Here is a 25,816-nt window from a genome sequence, read left to right on the forward strand (position 1 = left end):
ATTATTCAAAAATCCTTAAGCTAAATGACAGAGAGGCTATGCCTTGGGGTACAATCTATAGAAGGGCGAAACCAGAGATTTGGAGAGAGTGCATAAAGTTTTCTGCAATACTGCTTGGGGCTTTCAAATCTGAAAAAGCTCAGCTTGAACATAACATGTGGGCCCCAGAGAAGAGCCATAAGGAAATGGATTTCTGCATCTTTTCCCAGCACCTACACGCTAGCAGGGGACAATTAGAACTGTTAAATATTTCTCACAGAGCAGAATATCACTGGCAGAGAATGTGACAAATTTACTAAAAAGAAGTGAATAAGGCAGATATGTTTCTGGCCTACGAAATCAAGGTCCATGCCAATGGTAATCACATCAGACAGCATATGTGCCCAAATAGCTCAATAGTGAACGGTAGACAGGATAAACTACAGGCTTTCACTCTTTTCTATATTAAGATAAATTCCATGGAATCTCTAGCGCACCAATATAGAGGTTGATTACTTAGAACATCAACAACTTCAGAGCAATGAGATGGTCTGAAAATGTAGAAGTGAAGGATGCCATAATGAGCTTTGCAATTTCAAGCTCCAAGACACCAGGCCCTGACAGTTTTAGCCCTGTATTTTTATAAATCCAATGCTACTGAATTTATCAATCCTCTAGTTAAGGTGTATAATGCCCTTGTGTCTTCGGGAAGTGTCACTCCCTCAATGACGGATTAGACTGTGACCCTCATTGCGAAACTAAAGAAAGGTGCCAAAGAATGCTAACCCTACTGGCCCATAACACTGCTCAATAGGAACAAACAGATATCCACTGAGGTCTTCACGCTTCACTTTGACACCCACAAACTGGTTTTATTCGGGGCAGACAGACCAGAGATAACTTCTGTATGGTGACTGAGTTGTCTAAAATGCAATAGCTCCTTTTTGCCCTTCTGTAATGTGACGCAGAAAAGTTCTTTCAACAGACCAACCAGCTTTTCCTTCATTAGGTATAGTGAAAAATGGCTTCAGTCCAACCCTGCCCATGTGGACTGTGGCCAATCTCCAAGGTCCCTGTATGAGTGTTAAGGTGAGCACGTTGATATCTGGGGCAATTCAACTACAGATGGGAAATTGCCTGGGCTGCCTCTATCCCCATTGATGGTTGCTCTCAGTATGGAACTTCCAGCTGAGAATATCGGATTCAACCACATTTCGGGACCTGTTTCACACCAAACAATATAAAGTAGCTTGATATACTGAGGACATTTTGTGCTTTCTGACAAATCCATCCCCCACTCTTCCACTGATGTTCTCAGAGTTAAAACTGTTCCAGAAGGTTGCAGGTTTTTCAATTAAAGTCAGGGGGAACACAATGCTATCACAACCCTGCCTGAGATCTCATGGCTACGGATGGAGCAGGGGATTGCATCGGCCAAGGGGTTGAGTGGGTAGTGTTATCGGGAGGTCACAATCAATCCTATGTGTAGAGTTTATAAACCTGAACTGGTACAATTTTGTGCCAAGCAACAGTAACGCTTTCTCCAAAACTCACCTGGAATCTGTTATTGCCACATGTGGAATCAGAAGCGGTGCCACGGGTCGAATACGAAGCACCTCGCGGATTGTTGCTTCCAGATAGGGTAGCCTGCTCCTGTCACTCATTGATGGCTGACGGTCAAAGCCAATCTTTGTGTCAATCTCCTCCTGAATCTTTTTCTGGACCTGGAGTTTGGACATTAAAATATTGAAAATGCACACATTTATCTACTTTTTTTTATTAGTGTGTTATAGTTTACACCAAAACGTTTCACACAAGTCTAAAAATAGAGAATCAATATACAATAAATCACAAGTGCATTTCAAATACCTTTAAGAAAAATACAGTTTCTCAGTAAGCGTAGAGACTCACATTTAGAAAGTATCTACAAATGTCTTCCCTTTTTGAATTGCAGGGTTTAAAAAATAAAATAATGTGTTAATTCAGCAGCAAATTCTGATAGGCTTTCTCGTTCAATTACTTTCCAGTTATAGTGTGACAAAAACACATTTCAGCTAAAAAGGCAGAGTTTGGTCTGAATTGTGGTACTTCATGTCCATGCAAAGGCGTAGAGTTAATTTTGTAACCACTGTTTTGGCTAATATAATTAAGAAATCTCTGTAGTTCAAACTGTTTAAAGGATATCCTAATAAAGCAATGGGTGGTATTTCTTTACAATACTATGTAACAAAAACAAATAATTTTTTTCATCTGGTATTAAATGTTATAATGTATGTGAAACACTGATAATGGAAGCGTTTTGCATCCCTACCAAATTGGTGAGCCATTATGACAGTCTGCCCTATAGATACGCTGCATAATAGCAACTTTTACTCCATAAAAACAAGGAAATACAACAATGAATACAGGAAGATGATACTCCAGTAAAAATTTGCAAACAATGAACACATTGCCCCCGCTTCCACCCTCATTCACCACGGATCTGTTTGGATCAGTGGCATAAACAGAGCAGTGCCACTGAAGGGGCGCTATCATTGTTACTGCTTGATCCGAAGAAATATATATCTGATCATTTGCATAAATTACTAGGTGCAAAGAAGTGCGCATTACAAAAGAATATCGATTTAAGCGTTCAAGTACATTTCTACTCACCTAGAAAAATACCCCCATTGGAACAAAAATTGCTGTTTTACTCCATAAAAAAATATTTTTACTCCCAACTTCAAAAAATAGGGGGTCAAATACGTCCACTCGATAATTACAGTGTAACTGCGGCCCAAATGCTGCCAGGTGAGTGAAATAAATGCAAACTATTTCCATAACGCGTGGGATCAGGCTGTCTTTTCTGCATACGATACAAAACTCCATTAATAAGTTCATTTTGTATGCATGGGATTTATAAAGTGCGTATCTAATTAACTTAGCTTTTACTCTGTTTTAGCATTTTTGTAAAGCGCTTCATGTCACTAGGTCAGTCACTCCTAAGACCTTCCCAGCGTGTGGAGGACAAGGAGGGTGCTTCTGAAGAATTTAGCGATCAGGGGTTTCCAGAGAGGCATAGACTGGGTAAGGCCTGAGCAGGCAAAGTCCACCATGCAGCGCTGTGTGGGCATTTGCAGATGTTAATGCCACTGCGGGAGGGGAGGGTGGGGAGGGGAGTAACTACATTAGCTTCAGGCCCCACTTGTTAGACAATCCTGGCTACGCCTCTGTGTTTTCAAGTCCTTAAGAGCTAAATCCACCACATGTTTTCATGGTTATCTAAAGATAACTCATTTCAAAAGAGTGAATCGAAATTGCCCTCATTCCCATAGTCATTGGTGATTGTGAAAGACCTGCTGTGACTCGGGCTCTCATGAACCAGACTTCGATGCCACTATTGTACAGCCTAAAGAGTTGAGATAGTGCTGTCTAGGTACAGCAGGAGATGAAACTGTTCCTTCAGTCATCCTTGTTTATTTTATAGATTCTTTTTTATAATTCTGTTTATCATCTTTTCTGGAAGTACACTACGAATGAAAGACAAACCAAACAAAAATGTACATAAATAAAATCAAGAAACGGAGGTAGTTGCTGCAAAATCATAACTGTCCAGTCTATGCAGTACCTTACCAACTGCAGCAGTGCCTCAGAGGTAAGCGAGGTTTGGCCTGGAGCAGGGCATCCCCACCCTTGACTCTATGCAGGAGGTGTGGAGGGGAAGAATGCAATGGCACTCCAACTTTGCCGGGGCAAGACAACCTTAATCCATGTTAAAGTATTGTTTGTTTGTTTATTCATTTGTAAAGTGCTACAAACCCTGGGGTATCTAGGCGCATAGCAGGTTGCATGGTTACAGTTATACGTTTGACATGGTAGCATCAGAACGAACAGTAATTTACATCATAGGTCATATAATACAGAAGACAACCTTTACATAATGTCAGACAAAGGCCATCTATTTACAATAAAGGTAGCTGGGTGAGATAATATTAACACCATTGCATAAGGAGGCAGGGTTCAAGAGAAAACAGATACGTTTTAGTATCTTTCCTGAATATGTGCTGGGAAGGGGCTGCCCTTTAGGAGTCTGGCAAAGCGTTCTATAGCTCTGATGTCATGACTGGGAAGCTGCTTCCCCCTGCTTTCTTGTGTTTAAATTTTGGAACTTTGAAGCTATTAGCTTGCGAGAATCTGGTAGGGCGTTCCGAGGTATGTTTGGTGAATTTATCCACTAAGTATTTTGGGACAAGGTTAGCGAGGCATTTATAAGTGAGGTTTAGGGATTTGAATATGATTCTATCCTTAATGGCGAGCTATTTGGTAGTACGCCTGGCGTTAGGGATATGCTGAGTTCTCTGGATGCTTAACACTGTTCTAAGAGCGTTGTTTTGTAGAATTTGTAGTTTGCTAATGTTGTGATTTCTAGTACCAAGATAGAATGCGTTGCAATAGTGTAATTTAGACAGCATGAGAGCTTGAGCTAGTGTGAGGCTGCTTTCAGTGGAAAGAAATGGTTTACAGGAGTTAATGAGTTTGCATGTGTAAATGGTGGCTGAGGCAGTGGCGTTGAATTGTTTGTTCAAGTTCAAGGCAGAGTCCAAGTAGAAGCCTAGAGTCTTCACCTCCTTGGAAACTTGTATATGTATGCCGTCAATGTCAAGTGTTTTGAATTGTTTATTAAGTTTGTTAAGTCTGTTGGCTGACCCAATGAGTAAGAGCTCTGCCTTGTCGTCATTGAGGCAGAGGCCATGAGTGGCCATCCAGGCTTGATTGATAAGGTAGATTTTGTTGATAAGAGCCGCGTCCGTGTCATAGTCTCCTGAGATGGGGATGAGAATCTGGGTGTCATCCGCATACTTAGTGTAAGAGACACCCAGATTATCAAGTTGATCAAATAAAGGCTTGGTGAATATATTGTACATAGTAGGAGAAACACACAAGCCCTGAGGCACTCCACAAGTAACCAGTACTGGGTCAGCTGCTGACGTGGGAAAGCACACTCTCATAGTGCGGTTGTCTAAGAAGGATTTGATCAAAGCTGTGGATTCTTTAGAGTAATGGGAAGCAGACGTAAGATGATTGCACAGCACTTTATGGTCCACTAAATCGAAAGCAGCGGAAAGGTCCAGAAGGAGAAGAAGGTTGGTTCTTCTTTGTCCTTCAGTTGGTCCATTTGATTTTTTATTATTTGGTTTTATTGAATTTTGTTCATTGCCAGTCACATTAAATGGAACAATACAAACTGAAGGTTACAGAACAAGATCGGAGCATTTCAAGACTATTATCTCTTCATACATCTTTTACATACATCCGTCTTCGAGCTGCAATGGTTCAACATGACTTTCCCTTCGCCCTCCCTCCACTCCCCTGTGGGTCGAGCAAACATCTTTGGGAATATATCTGTGTATGTCTATGAGTGGTCACAGTTTATAGATGAAGGGATTTCCCGTTGGGTCAGTCTTCTTTGCCTTCATTCACAACCCCTTAGATCACATCCATTACGTTTCAATCCGGTGGATCAGTCATCTTGGCATTTTGGCTCCCCTGACAAGTGTTTATTCGTAAAGTCCATCCATAGAGCCTCGCATTGTGAGGATCTTCCGTGGAGAGATACTGTTATCTTTTCCATTATACACATGTTTGAGTCTATGTTAATCCATTCATTTTTGCTTGGAAACCGTTCTGGACTTCCATTTTGTTACAAGTATGGCAGGGGCTGCTAGCAATAACTGGGGGACCAGACCTTTAATCCTACTCCATTCATCTTCGCTTTTCTCAAGGCCAAATAATATAAAATGGGGGTCTGCAATTCTGTGGATACCGTCTATATCTTTAATCCAGCCCACAACCTCATCCCAAAATACTCTTATTCGGGAACAGCCTAACCACATATGCCAATAGTCAGCGACCTTCCCACATTCCCGCCAGCATCTTGGGTTAGTCGTTTGGAACATCTTAGAAAGCCTGAAAGGGTTGTATTGCCACCGATCTAACAGTTTGATAGCATGTAATTTGTATTGGCTTGATATGGATGTTTGCGATGCCGCTTTGCACATTCTTCCCCAAATATCTGTGTTCACCTAGGTCTCTCTCCCATCTACCTCTCAGTGGTTCTGTGGTCCCGTCCCCTGCTTCAACCAATTATTTGTACGTAGCTGATATCAGGCCCTTTATCTCTATCCTAGAATCTAGTAGTGTTTCAAAGGCGGTAAGGTCTCTCATCAACTTGTTCTTCCATGCTGGTTTCGTTAGGATGCCTTTTATCTGTATATATTGAAAGGTGGACAGTGTGCCTATTCCCAGGGCTTCAGTCAGTTCCGGTAGTGTAACAAAAGAGTCATTTTTCTGTAGTTGCCCCACCCTCTCTAGGCCAGCCTCATACCATGTTTGGAATCTCTCTACGTTGGGGATGTGTTTGTTTATTCCCGGGGACCATAAGTGGCTCAGTGCAGATGGCCATGTGGAGATCTTTTCCATCCTTGTACCTTTTCTCCAAATTCCCCATATGGTGCTCAGTATTGGGTGGTCTTTGAGCCTATTATAGAGCTTTTTCTTGGGGGCCGAGAGCCACTCCGAGACCGTGGCCGGTGATAGATAGTAATTGTCCATGTGGATCCATTGAGGTTCTTTGCAGTTGCGTAGGTGGGGAATTAGGACGTGTAGTTGGGCTGCTTCACAATATTATCTTAGATCAGGGAGCCCTACCCCGCCTTTGTCTTTGGGAAGTGTTAGGGCGTCATATGAAAACTTAGCCTTCTTCCCCTGCCAAAGGAATTTCACCATGACTTTCTTGGCCTCGAAGAAGACATTTTTTGGTATCTCGATGGGTAGCATTTCAAAGGGGTACAGGAACCGGGGGAGGCAAACCATTTTGATAGCGTTAAATCGACCTAGCCAGGAGATTGTCAGCTTGCTCCATTTACTAAGGTCGGCGTAGAACTGTTGGAGGAGAGGGGGGAAGTTGGCTTCATATAGATCAGCCAGGTCTTTAGTGATCTGTATTCCCAAATATTTCAACTTAAAGTGTTCAGTCTTGAGATCCACTGGGGAATACCTGATTACATTTTTCTCTATCGATCTCCGTAGGGGAAACAGAGTAGATTTGGTTTTGTTCACCTTAAACCCGGAGAGTCGGCTATATTCTTCTAGTAGATGGAGAGCCCGGGGAATGGATGCCATGGGGTTAGTCATATGTAGGAGTATATCGTTGGCGTAAAGGGACACCTTGTATTCCATCTTTCCCAGTCGAATTCCCTCTACCTGAGGGTCGGCCCTCATTGTTTGTGCCAGGGGTTCTAGGGAGAGTGCAAAAAGAATTGCGGAGAGAGGGAATCCCTGCTGAGTGCCGTGTTCTAGTTCGAACCATCTGGAGTATTCTCCATTCACAAATATGGATGCTTTGGGGGATGTGTACACCGCCTGTATTCCCTTTCTGAACCTTGGGCCTATCCCCACCTTACGTATGACTGCTCTCAAGAATCCCCACTCCACCCTGTCAAATGCCTTCTCTGCGTCGATTAAAAGGAGGACGGGTTCATTGGACATATTCTGGGATGCATGAATAATCTGGAGGGTTTTGCGCATTGTGTTCTTCTTGTCTCCCCAGTATGAATCCAACCTGATCAGGGTGTATGAGTTGTGGCATTAGTGTCTCTAGTCTAGCGGGCAGAAGCCTAGTGTACATTTTCGCGTCTAAGTTGAGTAGGGAGATGGGGCGGTATGATCCACATTTTTTGGGGTCTCTTCCATCTTTGGGAATTACTGTAATAAGTGCACGGGCGAAGGAGTCTGGGGCTTTCCCTGTCCCTAGTATTTCGTTAAAGAGCTCTGCCATGAATGGCGTTAGTTGTGCACTAAAGGATTTATAGAATCCGGCCGTGTAACCATCTTCCCCCAGAGATTTGCCCAATGTTAGCTTCTTTATTGCATCTTGGACTTCTTGTTCAGATATAGCTCTGAGTCCGGGCTTGATATCTTGGGCATATTAATAGAGGACAGGTACGTCTCGGTATCTGGTTGGTCAGGGTTTGTTTCTGAGGTGTATAGGGTCTCGTAGAAGGTGGCAAAGCATTCCGGGATGGTAGGGGAAGTATTGGCTGGGGCAGGGTTGTCCTCGATTATTTCTAATACTTTTCGCTCAGCCCTTTGTTCCCCAAGTCTTGTAGCTAGTAATGCGTCAGCCTTGTCTCCTTTTTCATAAAATGTCTGTTTCAGGAGTCGAAGCTTGCACACTATCTGCTTGTGTTCTAACAGTCTCAGTTCCTCCCTTTTACTTTTTGCTTCATTGATTTTGTTGGGATCATTCACCTCATCCCTCATAATTTCCCCCTCCAACTGACAGATTTCGGTTCTGAGTCTGTGTTCAATAATCTTTCTCTCCCTCTTCTTGCAAGACCCTTCTTTTATTAAAATACCTCTCCAGGTGGCTTTCCCCACTTCCCACACTACCTGCTTGGATACCTCACCAGAATTATTTAGTTTGAGATATTCGTTAATCTCAGTCTCCATTTCTGTCCTGAAGCCAGGATCCTTCCAGAGACTCTCGTTACCATACCATTTTCCTCCCATGACTGGTAGATTCTCCCACCGGATATCTGCTATCACCATGTCATGATCTGACCATGTAACTGAGTGTGTTGTGATGTCAGAGAGATCTTTGGATAGATATATATAGTCGATACGGGTAAATGTGTTGTGTGGGTTAGAGTAGAAGGTGTAGCCTTGTTCATTTCAGTGCATGTCTCTCCACGCATCTCTCATTCCATATGTGTCCATCATCTCCACAAACTCTGTGCGGTCACCCCTAGTCTGGCCTCTCGCATCGGGCTACCCAGGTTTCCAATCTATAGTTGGGTCTGCCTATTGATTGACATCCCCACCTAGAATGATATAGCCTGAAGCCTCTAGCAATATATTAGGGATCGTTTTAGCCAGAAATCTAGCCTGTCCTGTGTTGGGGGAGTAGAGTGTGGCAATCATGACCTTCACTTTACCAATGCTTCCCATCACCAATAGGGCATGCCCTTCTATGTCGGACCAGGTCTTGGCTACCTCAAATTCTATACCTTTTCTGATAAGGATCCCCATTCCTCCTTTCCTTAGTGGTCCAGATCCCCAGAACTCCATCCCCACACGTTTCCCGAGGATTTGACGCTCTTCCCCCATAGCTTATTTTGTCTCCTGTAGTAGGAGAACATCCATCTTGGTCCTACGGAATTCTCTGAATACCAGTGATCTCATAGTTGGTGAGTTAGTTGAGCCCTTTTACATTGAGTGTCCCTACCCTTAGGGAATCCCTTCCCCTTACATCAGAAGTCAGTGCCATTGAATATTCCTGTGGGGAAGTAGCTTACGTTCCATGACCAGTAATTTGTTTTCCCATTGAATTTCACACTATATCGAGCATTTTGGACCAATAAAGAGGCCCCTTCGACCCCATCCCCTTGTCTGCTCTCCCTTCCCCCTCCCTTCCTTTTACCAGTTGGTGGCATTCGATCGAGCCCGGTTGATAGCACCGGTCTTGCATTGAACCACCTGTGGGGGCCGTTACTTCACGCCCCTTGACCTAATGGGATACCTCAATTTTAATGAGACCCCATTGTGTCCCCCCAAGTTTTCATTTCATGGCCATACTGTAGTTCCTAAAGTGGCCCCTTCATCAAGTCACATTCTGTACAGTAGAATAGATTCCGTCTTACCAAATTCAAGAATATTCAGTTTTCCCCCTCCGCGGAGATATTGCCTCTCCGGTACTTTCTCAAGCTTTTCACCCGCTTCCTCCTGGGGCCCTGGATGCGCCATCCTCGGTCTTCCCATCTTGGCTCTTCTCGATTGCTTTCTTCTTCCCGGGTCCATTTAGCTCAGAGATGCATGCCTTAATTTATTTTTCCGATCTCACTCGTATCTTGGTTCCTTCATATTCAAAGGAGCGGGAGAAAGGGTAGCCCCACCTGTACCGAACGCTCTTTTCCTTCAGCCATTTTGTGAGGGGTCAGCACATCCGCCTGAGGGCCAATGTCAAGGAGGATAGGTCTTTGTATATTGATATTTGGGCACCTGCTAGAGTAATTGCCTCGCTGCCTCTAGCTTTCTCGAGAACTCTGGCCTTGTCTTGGAAGCGATGAAATCGGGCGAGGGCCGATCTTGGTCCACCCAGCGAACCCCCGGCTCTGTGGATCCGTTCTGTTTTGGGTTTGTCTATTGCATCGACAGCAACCAAGAGCTTAATGATGTCGTGAAGCGTTTTCCTGAGATCGCTTTCAGTTTCTCCTTCTCGTTCCGGAATCTAAAAAATTCACAGATTGTTCTGTCTTTCACGGTTTTCCAAGTCATCCATCTTAAGCTTGAAGTCCTCTTCTTATTGCTCCAAGTCTGTTATCCTCTGCTCGAGCTGTGCTTCAAGAGTGTCTATTGATGCTTGGTTGTTCTCCACTCTGTCAAACCTTTTTTTCCATGTTATCTAGCCGTTGTGTGATCTTGTCTATTTTGCCTCCTATGTTGGCCCCCATGTTCTTGATTTCACCCAACAGGGCTGCAATGTCCCCTTTCGTGGCTGCTGATTCATTTCCTGTGGTATCTGCCGCTGCCATATTGGAGTTGCCAGACCAAGTAGGTGTGGGGATGTAGGCAAATGGGGCTAATTTTTGTCTCACGCTCATGTAACCTTAGGGAGTTGCGTTGGCGGTGCGTAGTGGTCACAATGAGGGCGAGTTGGTCCAAACATTTGGTGGAGACTTTGGGGGTATATCGCAGGGTCTCCCTGGGCGCTGAGAGGTTGAGTGCTTAATTTTGTCCCTTTCTGAGACTCATTAGTGTTGCTACTAGGATTCCGTTGTGTGTATAAATGCACTATGACAAAGGTGGTTCATTAATGTCTCCTTAGCGTGTGGTGTAGGGTCTAGCTTTCCAGCACTGCCCTTTCCTCTTTAACCGTTTGTATGGTGTGTTTTGGGTTGGTCCCCGTACCACTTTGTCAAACAGAAGTCGAACCGTGGGGTCGCGTTGCTTCAAACATATAGCAGGATGTCTTCAGAATTGTTCCAGGAGCAGGCTGCGATGTTGGGGCTTTTGCCGAGTCTACTCCTATTGTATTTGTACCGGGGTATGATTGTCTTCAGCTTGTTGCCCACTTTGGGGAGCAAGGGGGGTGGTGGTGCTTTTGGTCCCTGAGGTGGGCCTCTCCTTGTTCTGTCCGGAGGATTGCATCAGGTGGGGGTCACTGTACGCTGTCTTCGCTTCTCCCACTGTGAGGGCGTATTCAGTCATCAGTCTGCAGTTGTTGGGTTTGGCTGGGGTCTGATGGGGCCCCAGGGTGTAGCGTTGTCAGGGCTCACAGGTTTTCTCTCCCTTTGTGCCATTGGATTGAGGGCAGCCGTTATTTGATGCAGTGTAGTTTACTTCTGCAAGTATATTGTGGGGCCCGATCCTCATTCTAAATTATTAGGCTCCTTACTTATTCCTTACTCGCCCCCTACTCCGCTCCCTGCCTGCTTGGATGGCTTTGCGTGGGTAATCAGGGCTTATTACTATATTATGCAGCTGCAGAGAGTCTAGGTTTCCCTTTGCATGTGCGGCGCTCCAATAGATGGTGTGGGAGCGTTCGGGATAGTTTAATACGAAGCTCAATGGAGCTGTGGGGGTTTACGGGCGAGGAAGTCTCCGGATGTAAACTCATCGCCTGATGTTTCAGCGGCCTCCGCGAGGCTCACGGCGCTTTCCAAGGGAATGGGCTCCGGGTCACTGGAGCTGCAGCGGAAGGGGGAAAATGCTTTGGGGGCGCTGGGAGCATCACACAAGCCCGCGCCTCTGGTCCACCTTGGGCAGGGGGCCTCTAGCACCTACTGCCGCTCGGTCCGGCCCTGTGCCACGCACTGCACACCTCAGGACACAGCGTAAAGCGGTGCGCAGCTGAGGCCGGTTCCGTAGCACTCCCTCAGTGCAGGTATGGCAAGGAACGGGTCCCGAACAAGAGAGGGTTGGACGGCCCGCAGCTGGAGACACCCACCTCCTCAATCCACTTGGTCACTGGAGCTTTTTATGCAGTTCCCTTACTGCTCGGAACAGTGGCAGTGTGTTGTTCTTTGGGAAGCCGTCTGTGATGCTGTGAGGCACCTTTTCTTCGGTGCAGTTCCCGTCAGCGCACGTGTGCCTGCTTAGTTTTGCTTTCACCTATCTGGGTCCGGCAGGCCATAGGTTCTGATGGTGTTTTCCGGGGGATTCCCACTCCGATTTTCTCTGGGATTTCTTTCACTGAGGGGGAGGATATTCCCACTGCAGCCACTCGTTTTTCGTCTGCGGGGGGAGCAAAAAGTGGGGGCTTAATCCACTTTATGGGGCTGTAGCAGCGGAGCTCACGCAGAGAGCATGGTTGTCTATGCGCCCCCTGGTGGCCAGTCCCATTTGGTTTTTTAAGTCAATGAGAGCGTTTTTTGTACTGTGGGCCTCATTCCGAGATTGGTGGTAGTCATGGCGCTATTTGCGCCATGACTGCCACCAATAACGGGTCCGGCACCTGTCTAGTTCAATGGGGACTTACCGGTGTAGTCTGACCTTTGCGGGACCGGTAAGTCCCCATTGAAAATGCCATTCCCCATTCCCATTTGAGCCCCCATAGGGCTCAATGGGAACGGGGAGGGCGCAAATAACGGGCTCGCGCATGTCAGGCCTGTTATTTGCGCCCTGACCCCTTAGCGGCTCCCGTCCATAACGGCTGGTCAGACCTGCCGTTACTGGCAGGACCGGATAAGGGACCTTGTAGTAGGGCGGTAAGGGATTACCGGCACCGGTCTCCTTAACGGTGCCCGGTATCCCTTACCGCCCACCTTATAATGACCCCAAGCCTGATTGACGGGTACCTAACAGGTTGTTGGTCTCAAGATAACTTTGAATCTGGAGGTATGCTGACTTGTCTAGTATTTGTACGAGAAACGGTACAGTTGTTATCAGTCTGTAGTTTGTGGGTGTGCTTGGGTCTAAGTTCGGTTTCTTTAAACAGGGGAGAACCCATGCATCTTTAAGATTTGTGGGAACAGTGCACGAGTCGATGGAGAAGTTGATTAATAAGGTAATAAAAGGTGCTAGATCCCTAGCTGCCTCTTTGATTATAGACGCAGGGCAGGAGTCTCCTAGGCATTTAGAAGGTTTGAATGAAGTTATTATGTTCTCTACTTCTAGGATGGAAACTGGTGCAAATTTGAACTCATTAGTCGGTTTAGTTATTTTAACATGGGCTTCCTGTGTCTGTGAGTCATTCACTGTGAGGGAGGGTTTTTTGGGAGCAATTTTTTCTTGGAGCATAGAGATTTTATTGCAGAGGGCATCTTGGATATAAGTGTACCATGTTTTGTTTTTGATGCAGGTGTCAGTTGGAGTGGCAGGAAATTCTAGCTCTCTTAGAATGGTAAAAAGTTCCCTTGTGCTAGAAATTTCTTTTATAATTCTTTCGTTGAAGGTGTCTCTCTTAGCTTGGAGGATCTCCTGTTTATATGTAGCTGATAATTTATTGAGATGTTCCTTGTTCTGCTCCGATGGGTTATTTTTCCAGAGGGATTCTGCATGTCTTTTTTCGTTAGGTGTAGCTTTAAGGCTGGGAATGAACCAGGAGTTCAGATGAGCTCGTGGCTTCTCTTTGCATAGTTTTAGCAGCGCTAATGAATCAATGGCTAGGTTAAGAGTTGAGTTGTAGAGTTCCACTAGCTCTACTGGGTCAGTGCTAAGATCTGCTATGTTCATAATGGGATGTAGAAGCGGTAGTAATGTATTGACTGTTATGTTTCGTTTGTTTCTTGTTAAAGATGGAGGGGCCATTTGAGTGGTGGAGTTAGGTTGGAGGTTGTCTTGGATAGTAAATAAGATAACATGGTGGTCCGTCCAAGCACAGGGTTCGATGGCTGTTGTAGAGGTGGTACAATTAATGTTGGCGAACCAGTCTAATGTTCGGCCTTTAATATGAGTGGGATTTCTAAGGCAAGAGAAGGTCCTGCTGCTGAGTGAAGCCAGGTCTCTGTAATGGCTAGGAAGTCTGCTTGTTAGCTGTGATGAGTTCAACCAAGTCAATGGCATGGGCCACCATCGGTCTGGCATTGATAAGTGCACCTTTAATCAATGGCAGTTTATTATCTTGACAGTCGGTCGCCCTTCTGGTCGCCCTTCTGGCTACTATCAGACCACTTGATCCTAGATTATACCAGGTCAACATGCCCTTCACCAACAACCTAACTGCTATATACTCACCCTTGTACACGTCCAGTGCCCTACCCACTAGATTACTGCTTACATTCCTCCTCCTTATACTGCACTCTGGTTGGACCGTATTTAACCACACCACCACCCCTGTCCGCCACTCTCACCTGCATCACACTTCAACTATGCCATCCTTCGCTCACCACTCCAACCCTTACCTTAACAACCCAGCCCTCTGGATCCAACACTTCGCTACTAGACCTTTACCAAACATACCCTGCTCCATCACCTTGAGAAATGCTAGACTTGGCGCACGACTCACCCACGCCTCACATCACTCTGCGCATCGCAGCAAACCCCTCCAGACCCCCACACCACCCACACCCACGTCTAACCCTCCTCCATCCCTCTCCAGCTCCCCTAACTTGAGCAATATCAAAGGTGCACTAATCAACGCCAGATCACTCTCAGCTCACGCCCTTGAAATAGCGGACTTCATCCTCAACCTCGACCTAGACTTTATAGCAATCACCGAAACCTGGCTCCATCCAGCCTCAGGTCCTCTTCTCTCCCTCGCCATCCCTCCAGGATATAACATTATTAGACATGATTGTAATTCCAATCTATCCAAAGGTGGCGGCATTGCCATCATCCATAAAAATGCTCTAAACGTTCACCTCTCTGCCACGTACCACTCTTCCACTCTGGAAGCACTGACAGCCAAACTGGCTGTTACCCCTAATCATTCTATCACCTTCCATCTACTCTACCGACCACCCGGCCCGCTATCCACCTTCGCGGAAGACCTCTCCAACATCATCACTCTCAACACTAAAACCAATTCCCAGGTCACAATATTTGGGGATTTCAACCTAGGTCTCTCTGACCCCAAGGACACTGCTGCCACGACTATTGATAATATCCTCACGAATGCTGGATTCACACAGTTCATAAACCAACCCACCCATGACAAGGGTAGAACCCTTGATTGGCTAGCCGCCCATAACTGTTCCATCAACATCACCTCTAACCAACAGTGCTCATGGACTGACCACAACCTAATTACATTCAATATAGAGTCCAAACCCGTCAGCCACTCAAGCATTGCACCTGCTACGGCCACCCGCAATAAACGTGATATCACCTGCGACAGACTCCTCCCTCTCCTCCTCCCGGCTCTCAATGACCAGGCTCTTTCATGCTCTGACCCCACAGCCCTGGTCGACGCCTTTAATCGGGCTATGCTTAAAGCACTAGACACCATCGCACCCTCTAAACTAAGAAAACCCAAACCTCGAGCCCACCTGAACTCTTGGTTCACACCCCAGCTTAGAACTTTACGCAAAGAAAAACGTATTGCGGAATCTCACTGGAGAAGTAACCACTCTCCAGCCAACAAATCATGCCTACTCCTAGCCACCCTTAACTACAAGGAAGCCATACTCCAGGCAAAAAAAGATACATACAATAAACGCATCGAACAAGCCAAATCCAACACCAAAGAACTGTTTAAAATCCTAAAAGAACTTGAAACTCCTGTTACTTCACCTGACACCTGCACCAAAGATAGCACCTGGTGCTCCAAAATCCAAGAGGCCCTCTTAGGCAAGATTGCCACTCTCCAAATTAAAATTAATAACAAACAAACTAGCCTCCAATCCAACTCTCTACCGATTCTTATACCCACCATAAACCACTCCATCCCAGACTCTCTGACTCCTTTTAGCTTCTCTCCTCTCTCCATTCCTGAAGTGGAAAAGATCATCGCTAGCCTTAAACCTTCCAACTGCCATGGTGACCTCTGTCCTGCGCCTGTTATTAAGGAAGCAGCGCATGACCTAGCACCCTTCATCACTAAGCTCATCAATTCCTCCTTTAGCTCTGGGATTGTTCCAGACAACCTGAAGGATGCGTGGGTCATCCCGCTCCTGAAAAAACCTACCTTGGATCCCAGCATACCTACAAACTATAGGCCAATCTCTACAGTCCCATTTCTACTAAAAATCCTCGACCGTGCGGCGTACCTAAAAATTCAAGAATACCTTGAATCAAACAAACTTCTGGGACTCAGGCAATCGGGGTTTCGGCCACGTCACGGCACTGAAACTGCCTTTATCGATTTAAAAACGCAGATCGAAGATCTCAAAGACAAAGGCAAACTTGCGCTATTACTTCTCCTGGACCTCTCGGCTGCTTTTGATCTTGTTAATCGTAAGATTCTCTGCCACCACCTCAAATCAGCTGCTCACTTCTCGGACAAAGCCTCTACTTGGATCAGTTCCTTCCTCGATAATAGATCAATGCGTGTGTTCTCTCCTCTAGCAGCTGCCCCACCTGCTCCGGTCTCCTGTGGCGTGCCTCAAGGGTCCTGTGTCTCACCCACGTTATATAACGTGTTTACCAAACCCCTTTTTGATATTCTGGACCATCTGGGTGTCACGTATACCAATTATGCGGACGACACCCAGATACTAATCCCTATCACAGGTGACTACACTACTGATTCCCTCGCCATCAACGCCATCTACCAGGTTATCCAAGCCTGGATGGCTCAACACGGACTGTGTCTAAATGATGAAAAGACAGAGCGCCTCATCCTTGGCTCACCACAAAAACTCACCAAACTCGACCCGGCTTTTAAGTCCTTCACCATTGATGGGAATACCATCCCTATAGCGAAGGACACGAAAACCTTAGGGATTTACATTGACTCGACCTTATCTCTGACTAGACAAACTAACTCTGTCTCATCAGCAGCAGCTTACACTTGTAAGCTTATTACTGCTTGTCGCCCGTTCCTTTCTACAGCTAACTGTGTGACCTTGGCCAGGACCCTCGTACTGTCCAAGGTCGACTACTGCAATGCCCTTTACCTAGGCACCAATCGCTGTAACTTAAATAAGTTACAAATTGTCCAAAACAATGCGATTAGAGCTGCCCTCAATATTCCCAGGCGCCAGCACATATCTGACACTAGGCGTAACCTCCATTGGCTCTCTATCCCAGACCGCATTTCATTGAAGTCTCTGGCTCTCACCCATAAATACCTTCACAACCAAGCACCCTGCTACTTGGCGAACAGATTTGACCTCCATAGCTCCTCTAGACCTCGCAGATCGGCCCAAGCCAATTGCCTTGTCATCCCACGATTCAATCTCCAAAGATCAGGCGGATCCAGCTTCCCTATCCTGGCAGCCAAACTTTGGAACTCACTCCCTAATGAGCTGAGAGCAGAACCTTCCTTCCCGAAATTCAAACACCTTACCAAAGCCTGGCTGTCCTCCCAAGACATCTAACACTGCTCACTGCCCTATTTGCACTCTGACCTACCTTTGTTCATTCGGCCCAGTTTCTTACTGCTACTTTCCTGATTGCAAAATTCTTGTAATTTTACTGTAAAAAACATTGTTATACTGCTTTGTTATGCTCTTATCATGTTGTATCCAAGTTATGCGCCCGGTTGCCCATGGGCCTGGTGCGCTATAGAAATAAATAAATAAATAAATAAATAAATAAATAAATAAATAAGTCGGGGCGGTACATTTGTGGTTGGGGTGTCGAATGAGCAGAGGAATCAGCATTGGGTTTAGGTTTGGCCTTATTTTTGCAAGGCGCTGGTAGGTTCAGTGTGTTGCATATGATAGAGGTAGGTGGGGGAATTTTGTTAAACCTAGATCTCAGCCTGTAATTTCTGAGGCTGGTCAGGTAAGGTTCATTAGGCTTAGGTCTGGAAGAGAATAGATGAATCCATTGGGAGGGGGTCATTAGGTCCGATGGTATGGTGGAGATGCAGACCACTAGAGTGGGTTGAACCTCAGTGGGAAATAATGGTGGCAGGAAGTGGGTGGGTCTGATTTGATCAGAGTGCGGTAATCGCTGAGAAGTAATCGGGTAGGTGTCCATATTGACAGTGGTTGTGTTGTCAACCAGAAGTAGTGAAGGACGAACTTTTGAAATAATGGGTATGTCCCACTAGCATATGCGAGTTGAGGTAGCAAATAGTTAAGGTTAGTACTACGAACTTAGTAGAAACCTGGTACATGTTTGGGGTGTTAAGTAAAGGTTCAAGTCGTAATCAGAATAGGCATACAATACTGTAATTACAGTAGATGTGGTGAGGAAAGATGATTGCGTCAAATCATGTGAGATTAACGAAGCATAGCGAACATGCAATGCTGGCCATAGAAAAGCAGGCAAAGCTGTCTGTGCATATACGAGCATATAAAACATACAGAGAAATAATTGCGCCAGATGCAATAAGGAGTGATGTTAATGTTCCAGCATATGAGGTAGGGCAGCAAGGGTAGAAGTTGTTGGCTGCACACTCCAGGCGGACTAGGAGCAATGCAAGGACTGCGTCAGCTAGGCGACAAGGTTCCGGGAGGATAGCTCAGCGGCAACGTGCCCGCCTTGGAAACAAGACAACACGAAGCATCACAGGTTCGATCCCCGGGTCTGCGCTTAGAAACCTCTGGGTATCTAAGCGTGTTATAAATACGCAAATAAGACATATAAAAAAAACAATTCCTGTAACAGCGCCTCGATGTTCGCGTGCTGTGTGAGCGCTTTAAAAATGCAAATAAATAAATAAGGTAATTATAGTACAAAGCAACAAGATACTAGGCAGAGATTGGAGTTAAATGCACAGTTAAATAAGAGCGGGAGTTGCAAGGGGGATATGGTACACAGAGGCTACGAGATAGGGAACACAGGAACAAATAGTTAATACAGTAGTTAAATAGCAGGTACTGCCTTGCGAGAGGTGCGTACATGGCTATAGACAATGCAACAGGAGTGGGAGCGAGGCTGCAAAGTTGCACGTGTGCGGTTCTTACAGACTTGCAGGCTTTAATGAATAAGCACGGATCAGGATGTCCAATTGTGAAGGGTTGCTGGTACTGTTCTTTCGAGTGTTCAGAGGAGGGGCAGCTGGATGGGGCCTCTAAGGCCCTTCTGGACTGGACAGGCACAGACTGGCCCTTAGGAGCAGCCCTTTGGATTCAGGCCAGCTTCCCCCTGAAGGTTGCGACGATTTGCCCAAATGAGAAAGGGTTGCCAATCAGCACCGGAGCCAATGCTGAAAGGGATGCCTCTTCGAAGATGGTGTCAGCCATCTTGTAAAAGTGCAGGGAATTCAATTTTCACACTTTGAAAGTTAGCAAAACAGCACAAACAGCACAATAAAGCATTGGGGCTGCTCCAATGAAGAGCAGAAGGCTGAAATTACAAATGCGAGGCGCCCAGGTCGCCCTAGCAGCGTGGAACGCTATGGCTGCAGTAACAATGCGGGAGCGATGAATCTGGGTGACTATAATCAGCTGGTGCCGTTTTGCATCTGTGAAGTTGCAGGGGGTTTGGGTTCCTTTCTTTTCAGCGCTGATGCGTGGATCCTAGAGGGAGAGGGCTCCAGCCCTCTTCCACGCCGGGGATGCAAGAAGTGGCGAGGTTGCACACAGACAGGCCCTTACGAGCAGCCCTTTGGATTCAGGCTAGCTTCCGCCTCACGGTTGCGATGATTGGCCCAATTGAGGAAGGGTGGTCAATCAGCGCCTGAGGCAATGCCGAAAGGGATGCCTCTACAGATGCTCGTAGATGGTGTCGGCCATCTTGTAAAAGTGCAGGGAAATTCAAATTTTCGCACTTTGAAAGTTAGCAAAACAGCGCAATAAAGTGCTGGGGTTGGTCAAATGAAGAGCAGAAGGCTTAAATTACAAATGCGAGGTGCCCAGGTCATCCGAGTAGTGAGGAACGCTATGGCTGCAGTAACAATGCAGGAGCGATGAACCTGGGGGACTATAATCAGCTCGTGCCGTTCTGCATCTGTGAAGTTGCAGGGGGTTCGGGTTCCTTTCTTTCCAGCACTGATGCACGGATCCTAGAGGGAGAGGGCTCCAGCCCTCTTCCACGCTGAGGATGCAAGAAGTATTTGTATTTGTATTTATTGTTTTATATAGTGCCTTAATCGAAGGCGCTTTACAATGAACAACAAAATATACAATAAACATGGAACAGTAGAAGCAATAACGGTAAACATGAGTCAAACCAGAAAATCAGCATGTAGAACAATTTACATATGAGCAAGAAGAGGAGAGGAGGGGGAGTGGAGAAAGAAGGAGTGGGAGAAAGACTAGTGAGTAGGTGAGTAGTAGGAAGAAGGGAGATTTAGAAGAGAAGGGGAAGATAAAGAGAACACAGAGAAGGGTACAAGAAAGAGGGAAAAAAGGGTAAGAGGGGCAATGGGATCAGGGAGGGGAATGAAAAAGAAGAGATTTCAGTGAGGAGCAAAAGGAAGAATAGGAAGGGCAGGAACGGATAGAGAACAGTAGGGAGTTCCAGTCTAAGAGGGCAAGGAGCTGAAAGGAATGGAAACGAGAAGATGCACAAGAGGGTGGGGGAATGGAAAGTAAGAAGAGATTGGCAGAACAAAGGGAGCGAGAGGGCGTGTAAAATGAGAGAAGAGAGGAGAGGTAAGGAGGAGCAAGGTTGTGAAGAGATTTAAAGACTAGACAAAGGAAGTTAAATTTAAGTTGGGAATGGAAAGGAAGCCATCATAGCTGAGAAAGTGAGTTGGAAATGGAGTCATGAGGAGAGAGAAGACAGAGGGTGCGGATGACAGAGAGTTAAAGGGATTTGAGGGGGGCAAGCGGGAAGACCAAAGAAGAGAGAAGAACAATAGAAAAGACGACAAAAGATGAGGGGGGGAGATTAAAAGTTTAGTAGCATGGAAGGTGAGAGAGGAACAAACGTTACAGATGTTAAAGAGATGATAGCGACATGCCCGAGAGGTGAGGGAGATATGATGAGTAAAGGAGAGGGAAGAGTCCAAATAAATGCCAAGATTACAAGCATGGTTGGAAATAGGGAGACTAGAAGGGGGAAATTGAATAGAAGGGGGGGGAGAGGGAGGAGGAAGTGTGTTAGATGGAAAGAACAAGACTTCAGTGTTGTCAGTGTTAAGAGAGAGATAGTGAAATGCCATCCAATTTTTTTTTTTTTTAAACTTTGGTTTTATTAGCATTTTCTTATTGTAACAAACCGGGCAATACAGAATTACAATGTGTGCAATCGACTGGCCCGTTCAACCCCTGACCCCTCCCCCTCATCCCTCCTCCCCAACTCTGACCCTCCCCCCAATCCCCACATTCAAACAAAAACTTCGATATAGGGAGACGTTAAATGTTCTCTTTGTATCCTGTACTTAGGAGATGGTGCGGTTGGTGACCATTTTTGCCGGCTGAATTAAAGCCGCCGTCCCCCGGGCCGTGAGTACTCGGTTTGTTTACAGCACATCTCTGATCCCCCCCACCCCCGGTCGAGGGCATCCTCCTGGTGTTAGTGGACGTCCCATCCCCAGGTCTGCTGTACTCCATACCAGTTTGCTAGGAATGAACCCGAATCATTGCTCACCATTGCAGTGAGTTTGTCCATCAAGAACATGTTCTTTACCTTTTTCAACCAGTTATCCTTGGAGGGGGGCTCGGGGCTCTTCCACTTCTGTGCCAGGGCCACCCTTATCGCCCTCAACATTGTTTCCGTCATCCTTGGGTATCTATATATTTCCATATCCTCCGGGGGGAGGCCCAGCAGCATCGTCAGAGGGTCTAGAGGGAGAGGTTCATCTGATACTTCTGCAATCCAGTCCCACTGTCATGATCTCTGCTTCCAAAAGGTCAGGACTTACCCAACTCCCTTGGAAGCAGATCCATAACCCAGGTTCCGAGTGCCAACCAGTCCCAATTGGGACCTTTTGGACCCTGTCCTGGCGCCAGTGGGACCAGGCTCATAAATATGCCCAGTCCCAGCGCTGGAAGCGCCGGGCTCAAAATGCTTGGGTGGACTTACCTGCAGCAGACCATGCTGCTTACTTACCTGCCAGTTGAGCCTCTAATCCTCTTCTGTTTGGGACTACTTTTCCTGTTGGGTGGGGCAGGAGCCACTCCCTAGGTTCAGAACACTGGAACTCTTCTGGAAAGCAGGAACTCTTTTCTTACCTAGGCGAGGCTGTGGAAGGAGATACCTAAGCACTACAGGAGGCTATTTAAACCACCCCCGATGGATGAATCTTGCTTTGCGTTATTCTGCATCCTCTGCAGCAGAACGCTCATCGTGTCTTCTGCATCTGATCCTGGGCCTAAGGGAAAAAGGCTTACCATCCTGAATCCAGTCTTCAGCAACACCTATAAAGACAAGAAAGAACAGGTTAGCATTACGGTCTTCAGTGACAGCGCTTCTCTTACCTGGTCCATCGGCTGTCACCAACGCCTCGCGCTGCATTCCGGCATCTGAAAGACAAAGGCTTACCTACTCTTCGCGTGCTCCGGAGGTCTTCGCACTGCATTCCGGCATCTGAAAGGCAAAAGCTTACCAACTCTTCGCACGCTCCGGAGGCCTTCGGCGCTGCATCCCGCATCTGAAAGACAAAAGAAGGTGCGTTTAAAGACATTGGGTAACTTTATTACGCACGTGCCATTACTCCTTCCTACGCCGAACCCAGTGGGTATTCCGGCACCCTTCAGCAGCTCCGAACTTGTACCTGCAAGATAAAGGACAGTTAGTGCGCATCGTGAAGCAGGCAACAAGCGCTTACTTACGTGCTTCCAGGCGCTTCTATTCCTCACACGGGTTCCATCCTCAACTCACTTCAGCCCGTCATCCGCCATCGCCGGAACCCTGCAAAACAAGAGACATCATTACAAAAGACTTTTAAAGACATTTGAAATACTCGGAACTTACCGTTCGTGCAGTAAACGACAGACAGCAGTCCTCTGAGGTCAAGAGGCCTGCACCCTTATCCAGTGAAGAAACTGGTTACGGCACCCTGTCCCGAGGCAGATGGAGAGCTCGGCGTTCACTTACCTAAGGTGAGAGCGTTAACCTTTGGGGTTCTACAGGAGAAGAGAAGGGGAAGAAGAGAGAGACACCCAATAGCCCCAGTTCGGTAATCCCATATTTTCTATCTGCAGACATCTTACTCTTCGAGTCAGACATACAGTGCACAGAGGTCCAGCCCAAAGAGCCAACCGTGTGTTACACATCACCTTTGAAGATACGGTATTCGCCCAGTCAAGACCGGCGCCTCTGCAGGAATCAGGTGAGCGTTACAGAACGCAAAGCCTACCGCAAAACTCCCGCCCAGGCGCTATGGAAACCTCGGATACCGACCAGCTAGCCCAGTTACTTGGGGAACTAAGAGCAGAAGTGCATGCAGCCCGTCAGGAAACGAACGCTCTAAGAAGGGAACTGATTATTTCCAAGGAGCGAACAGACGATCTCGCTAGACAATTGCTACAGTCACAAGCCGGACAGACCCCATTACCCGCATCAGGGGCAAATCTTCCTTCAACATCCTCTATGAATCCAGTGCAAATCAACCTACCTGGGAATGTACCTCTGGCTCCGCCCGAACGGTTTTCTGGTGACCCAAAGAGGTTTGCAGTATTTATTAATCAGTGCCGGTTGCATTTCTTATGCCGGCCAGCAGCCTTTCCAACTGATCAAGCTAAAGTAGCTTTCGTGCTTTCGTACCTTAGTGGCAATGCGGCAGACTGGTCGATCCCTCTAGTTAATCAAGATGATCCGGTTCTCCATGATTTTCAAGCTTTTCAGCTCAGTATGTAAAAACTGTTCGCAAGACATTCACAGGGGCAGGCCTTGGACAATGAGCTTCTTTCGTTGCGACAGGGTAATCAAGACCTTTTGGCTTATATTGCGTCTTTCAACAGACTGATAGTGGAAACTCAATGGCCTGAGGACAAAAGGATTACGCTGTTTTATAGAGGTCTACGTGGAGAGCTCAAAGATGTGTTAGCCCAAGTAGTGAATCCCCCGCAAGACTGTTCGGACTATATAGACTTAGTCGTTCAAATAGATCACAGACTGCAGAACAGGAAGGCTGATCGTTCCAAGTTTGATGCTCGAGTATTTTCCAAACCACCAACTCCTTCCAAAGGAGTAGACTCAGGGGAACCCATGCAAATAGGGGGCCTGAAAGGACCACTAACACAAAAGGAGCGGGAAAGGAGAAAACAGTCGCAATTATGCCTCTATTGCGGAAACTCAGGGCACTTTCTTCGAGACTGTCCGGTGAAACCAGCCAAGAAGGCAGTAGGAGCTGCAGTTACCAAGGTCACAAACTCTGAGCAGGGAAACGACCTCGCCCGACAAGAATAGAGGTCCTCTTGCCGAGCGTTAAAACCAGTTCCGTGACCTCGCATTTTGTGATACCTATGGTCCTCATTAGCCCTGATCATCCGGATCGATTACATGCGATTGAAGCTTACGTCGACAGCGGTGCCATCGGCAATTATGTGGATCATGAAATGGTTTTGAGGATGAATCTAACTCTTTGTCCCAAGGCTGTAAAGGACGTCATTACTACGGTGGATGGTACGGAGATAGCCTCCGGACCAGTAACGCATACCACTCAAGAAGTGACGCTAGTAAGTCAAGATGGACACCATGAGAAGATCGTGTTCAATGTGATCAAGGCCCCTTAGTTCCAGATTATTCTAGGAATACCTTGGTTAGAGAAACACAATCCTCAGATCGATTGGCGAGCAAGAACGGTTCAGTTTCCAGAATGTGTCTCTACTTGTCACCCTCCACCTGGTGTTGCACTGGCAGCAATTTCTTCAGAGACTCCCCAGTTACCTCCCGAATACCTAGAATTCCAAGATGTTTTCCGGAAGGAGCAGGCTAACTCTCTACCTCCTCATAGGTCTTATGACTGCCAGATAGACCTGATACCTGGATCTACTCCTCCTTGTAGTAGAATTTATGCCCTCACCGAGCCTGAGAACCTTCACCTCCGACAATACCTGGATCAATACCTAGCGAATGGGTTTATTCGTCCTTCCAAGTCCCCTGCTTCTTCAGCTTTGTTCTTCGTTCCAAAAAAAGAAGGGGACCTTAGAACTTGTATAGATTATCGTGCCCTGAACCAGATCACCGTTAAGAATAGATATCCGTTACCTTTGATCCCTGAACTCCTGGACCAAGTCAGAAAAGCATGCATATATACAAAGCTGGATCTTAGAGGAGCCTACCACTTGGTACGAGTAAAAGAGGGCGATGAATGGAAGACGGCCTTCCGCACCAAGTATGGGCTATTTGAATATCAGGTCATGCCCTTCGGACTTTGCAATGCCCCGGCCGCCTTTCAATATTTTATGAACGATGTCCTCAGAGAGCTCATAGATGTGTGTGTTGTTGTTTACATTGACGACATCCTCGTTTATTCTTCATCGGAATCTGAACATTCGAAACACGTGAAAATGGTCCTCGAGAGATTGCGTCAACACAAGCTTTTCGCCAAGTTGGAAAAATGTGTTTTCAACGTGACTGAAGTTGAGTTCTTGGGATTCATATTATCACCTAGCGGAGTGCGTATGGATTCAAAGAAGGTCGATGCAATTCTCAAATGGCCATCACCATCCTCCGTAAAAGGTGTTCAAAGCATGTTAGGCTTCGCTAACTTTTACCGCAGGTTTATCCCCGAATTCTCTCTAATAGTCCAGCCCATCACCGCCTTGTTAAAGAAAAACAGACGTTTTGAATGGTCTACCGAGGCGGAGCAAGCTTTCCAGAATTTGAAGACTAAATTTATCTCTGCACCAATTTTAAAACATCCTCGCCCTGAACTCCCCTACATCGTTGAAACTGATGCTTCGAGCCT

At 46.4% G+C, this 25,816-nt stretch overlaps 1 protein-coding gene across 1 annotated transcript in view; it reads right to left on the reverse strand.

Moving 5' to 3' along the window:
* Nucleotides 1-25,816, reverse strand: part of CYP17A1 (cytochrome P450 family 17 subfamily A member 1) — a 503,310-nt gene that overhangs the window by 76,730 nt on the left and 400,764 nt on the right. Inside the window, exon 6 of the mRNA XM_069611689.1 lies at nucleotides 1,534-1,703. Within this exon, the coding sequence (XP_069467790.1) occupies nucleotides 1,534-1,703 (170 nt within the window). The remainder of the gene's footprint in view (nucleotides 1-1,533; nucleotides 1,704-25,816) is intronic.

This window comes from Ambystoma mexicanum, chromosome 8 (genome assembly GCF_040938575.1).
Source record: "Ambystoma mexicanum isolate Mex_15411 chromosome 8, UKY_AmexF1_1, whole genome shotgun sequence".
Classification (NCBI taxonomy): domain Eukaryota; kingdom Metazoa; phylum Chordata; class Amphibia; order Caudata; family Ambystomatidae; genus Ambystoma; species Ambystoma mexicanum.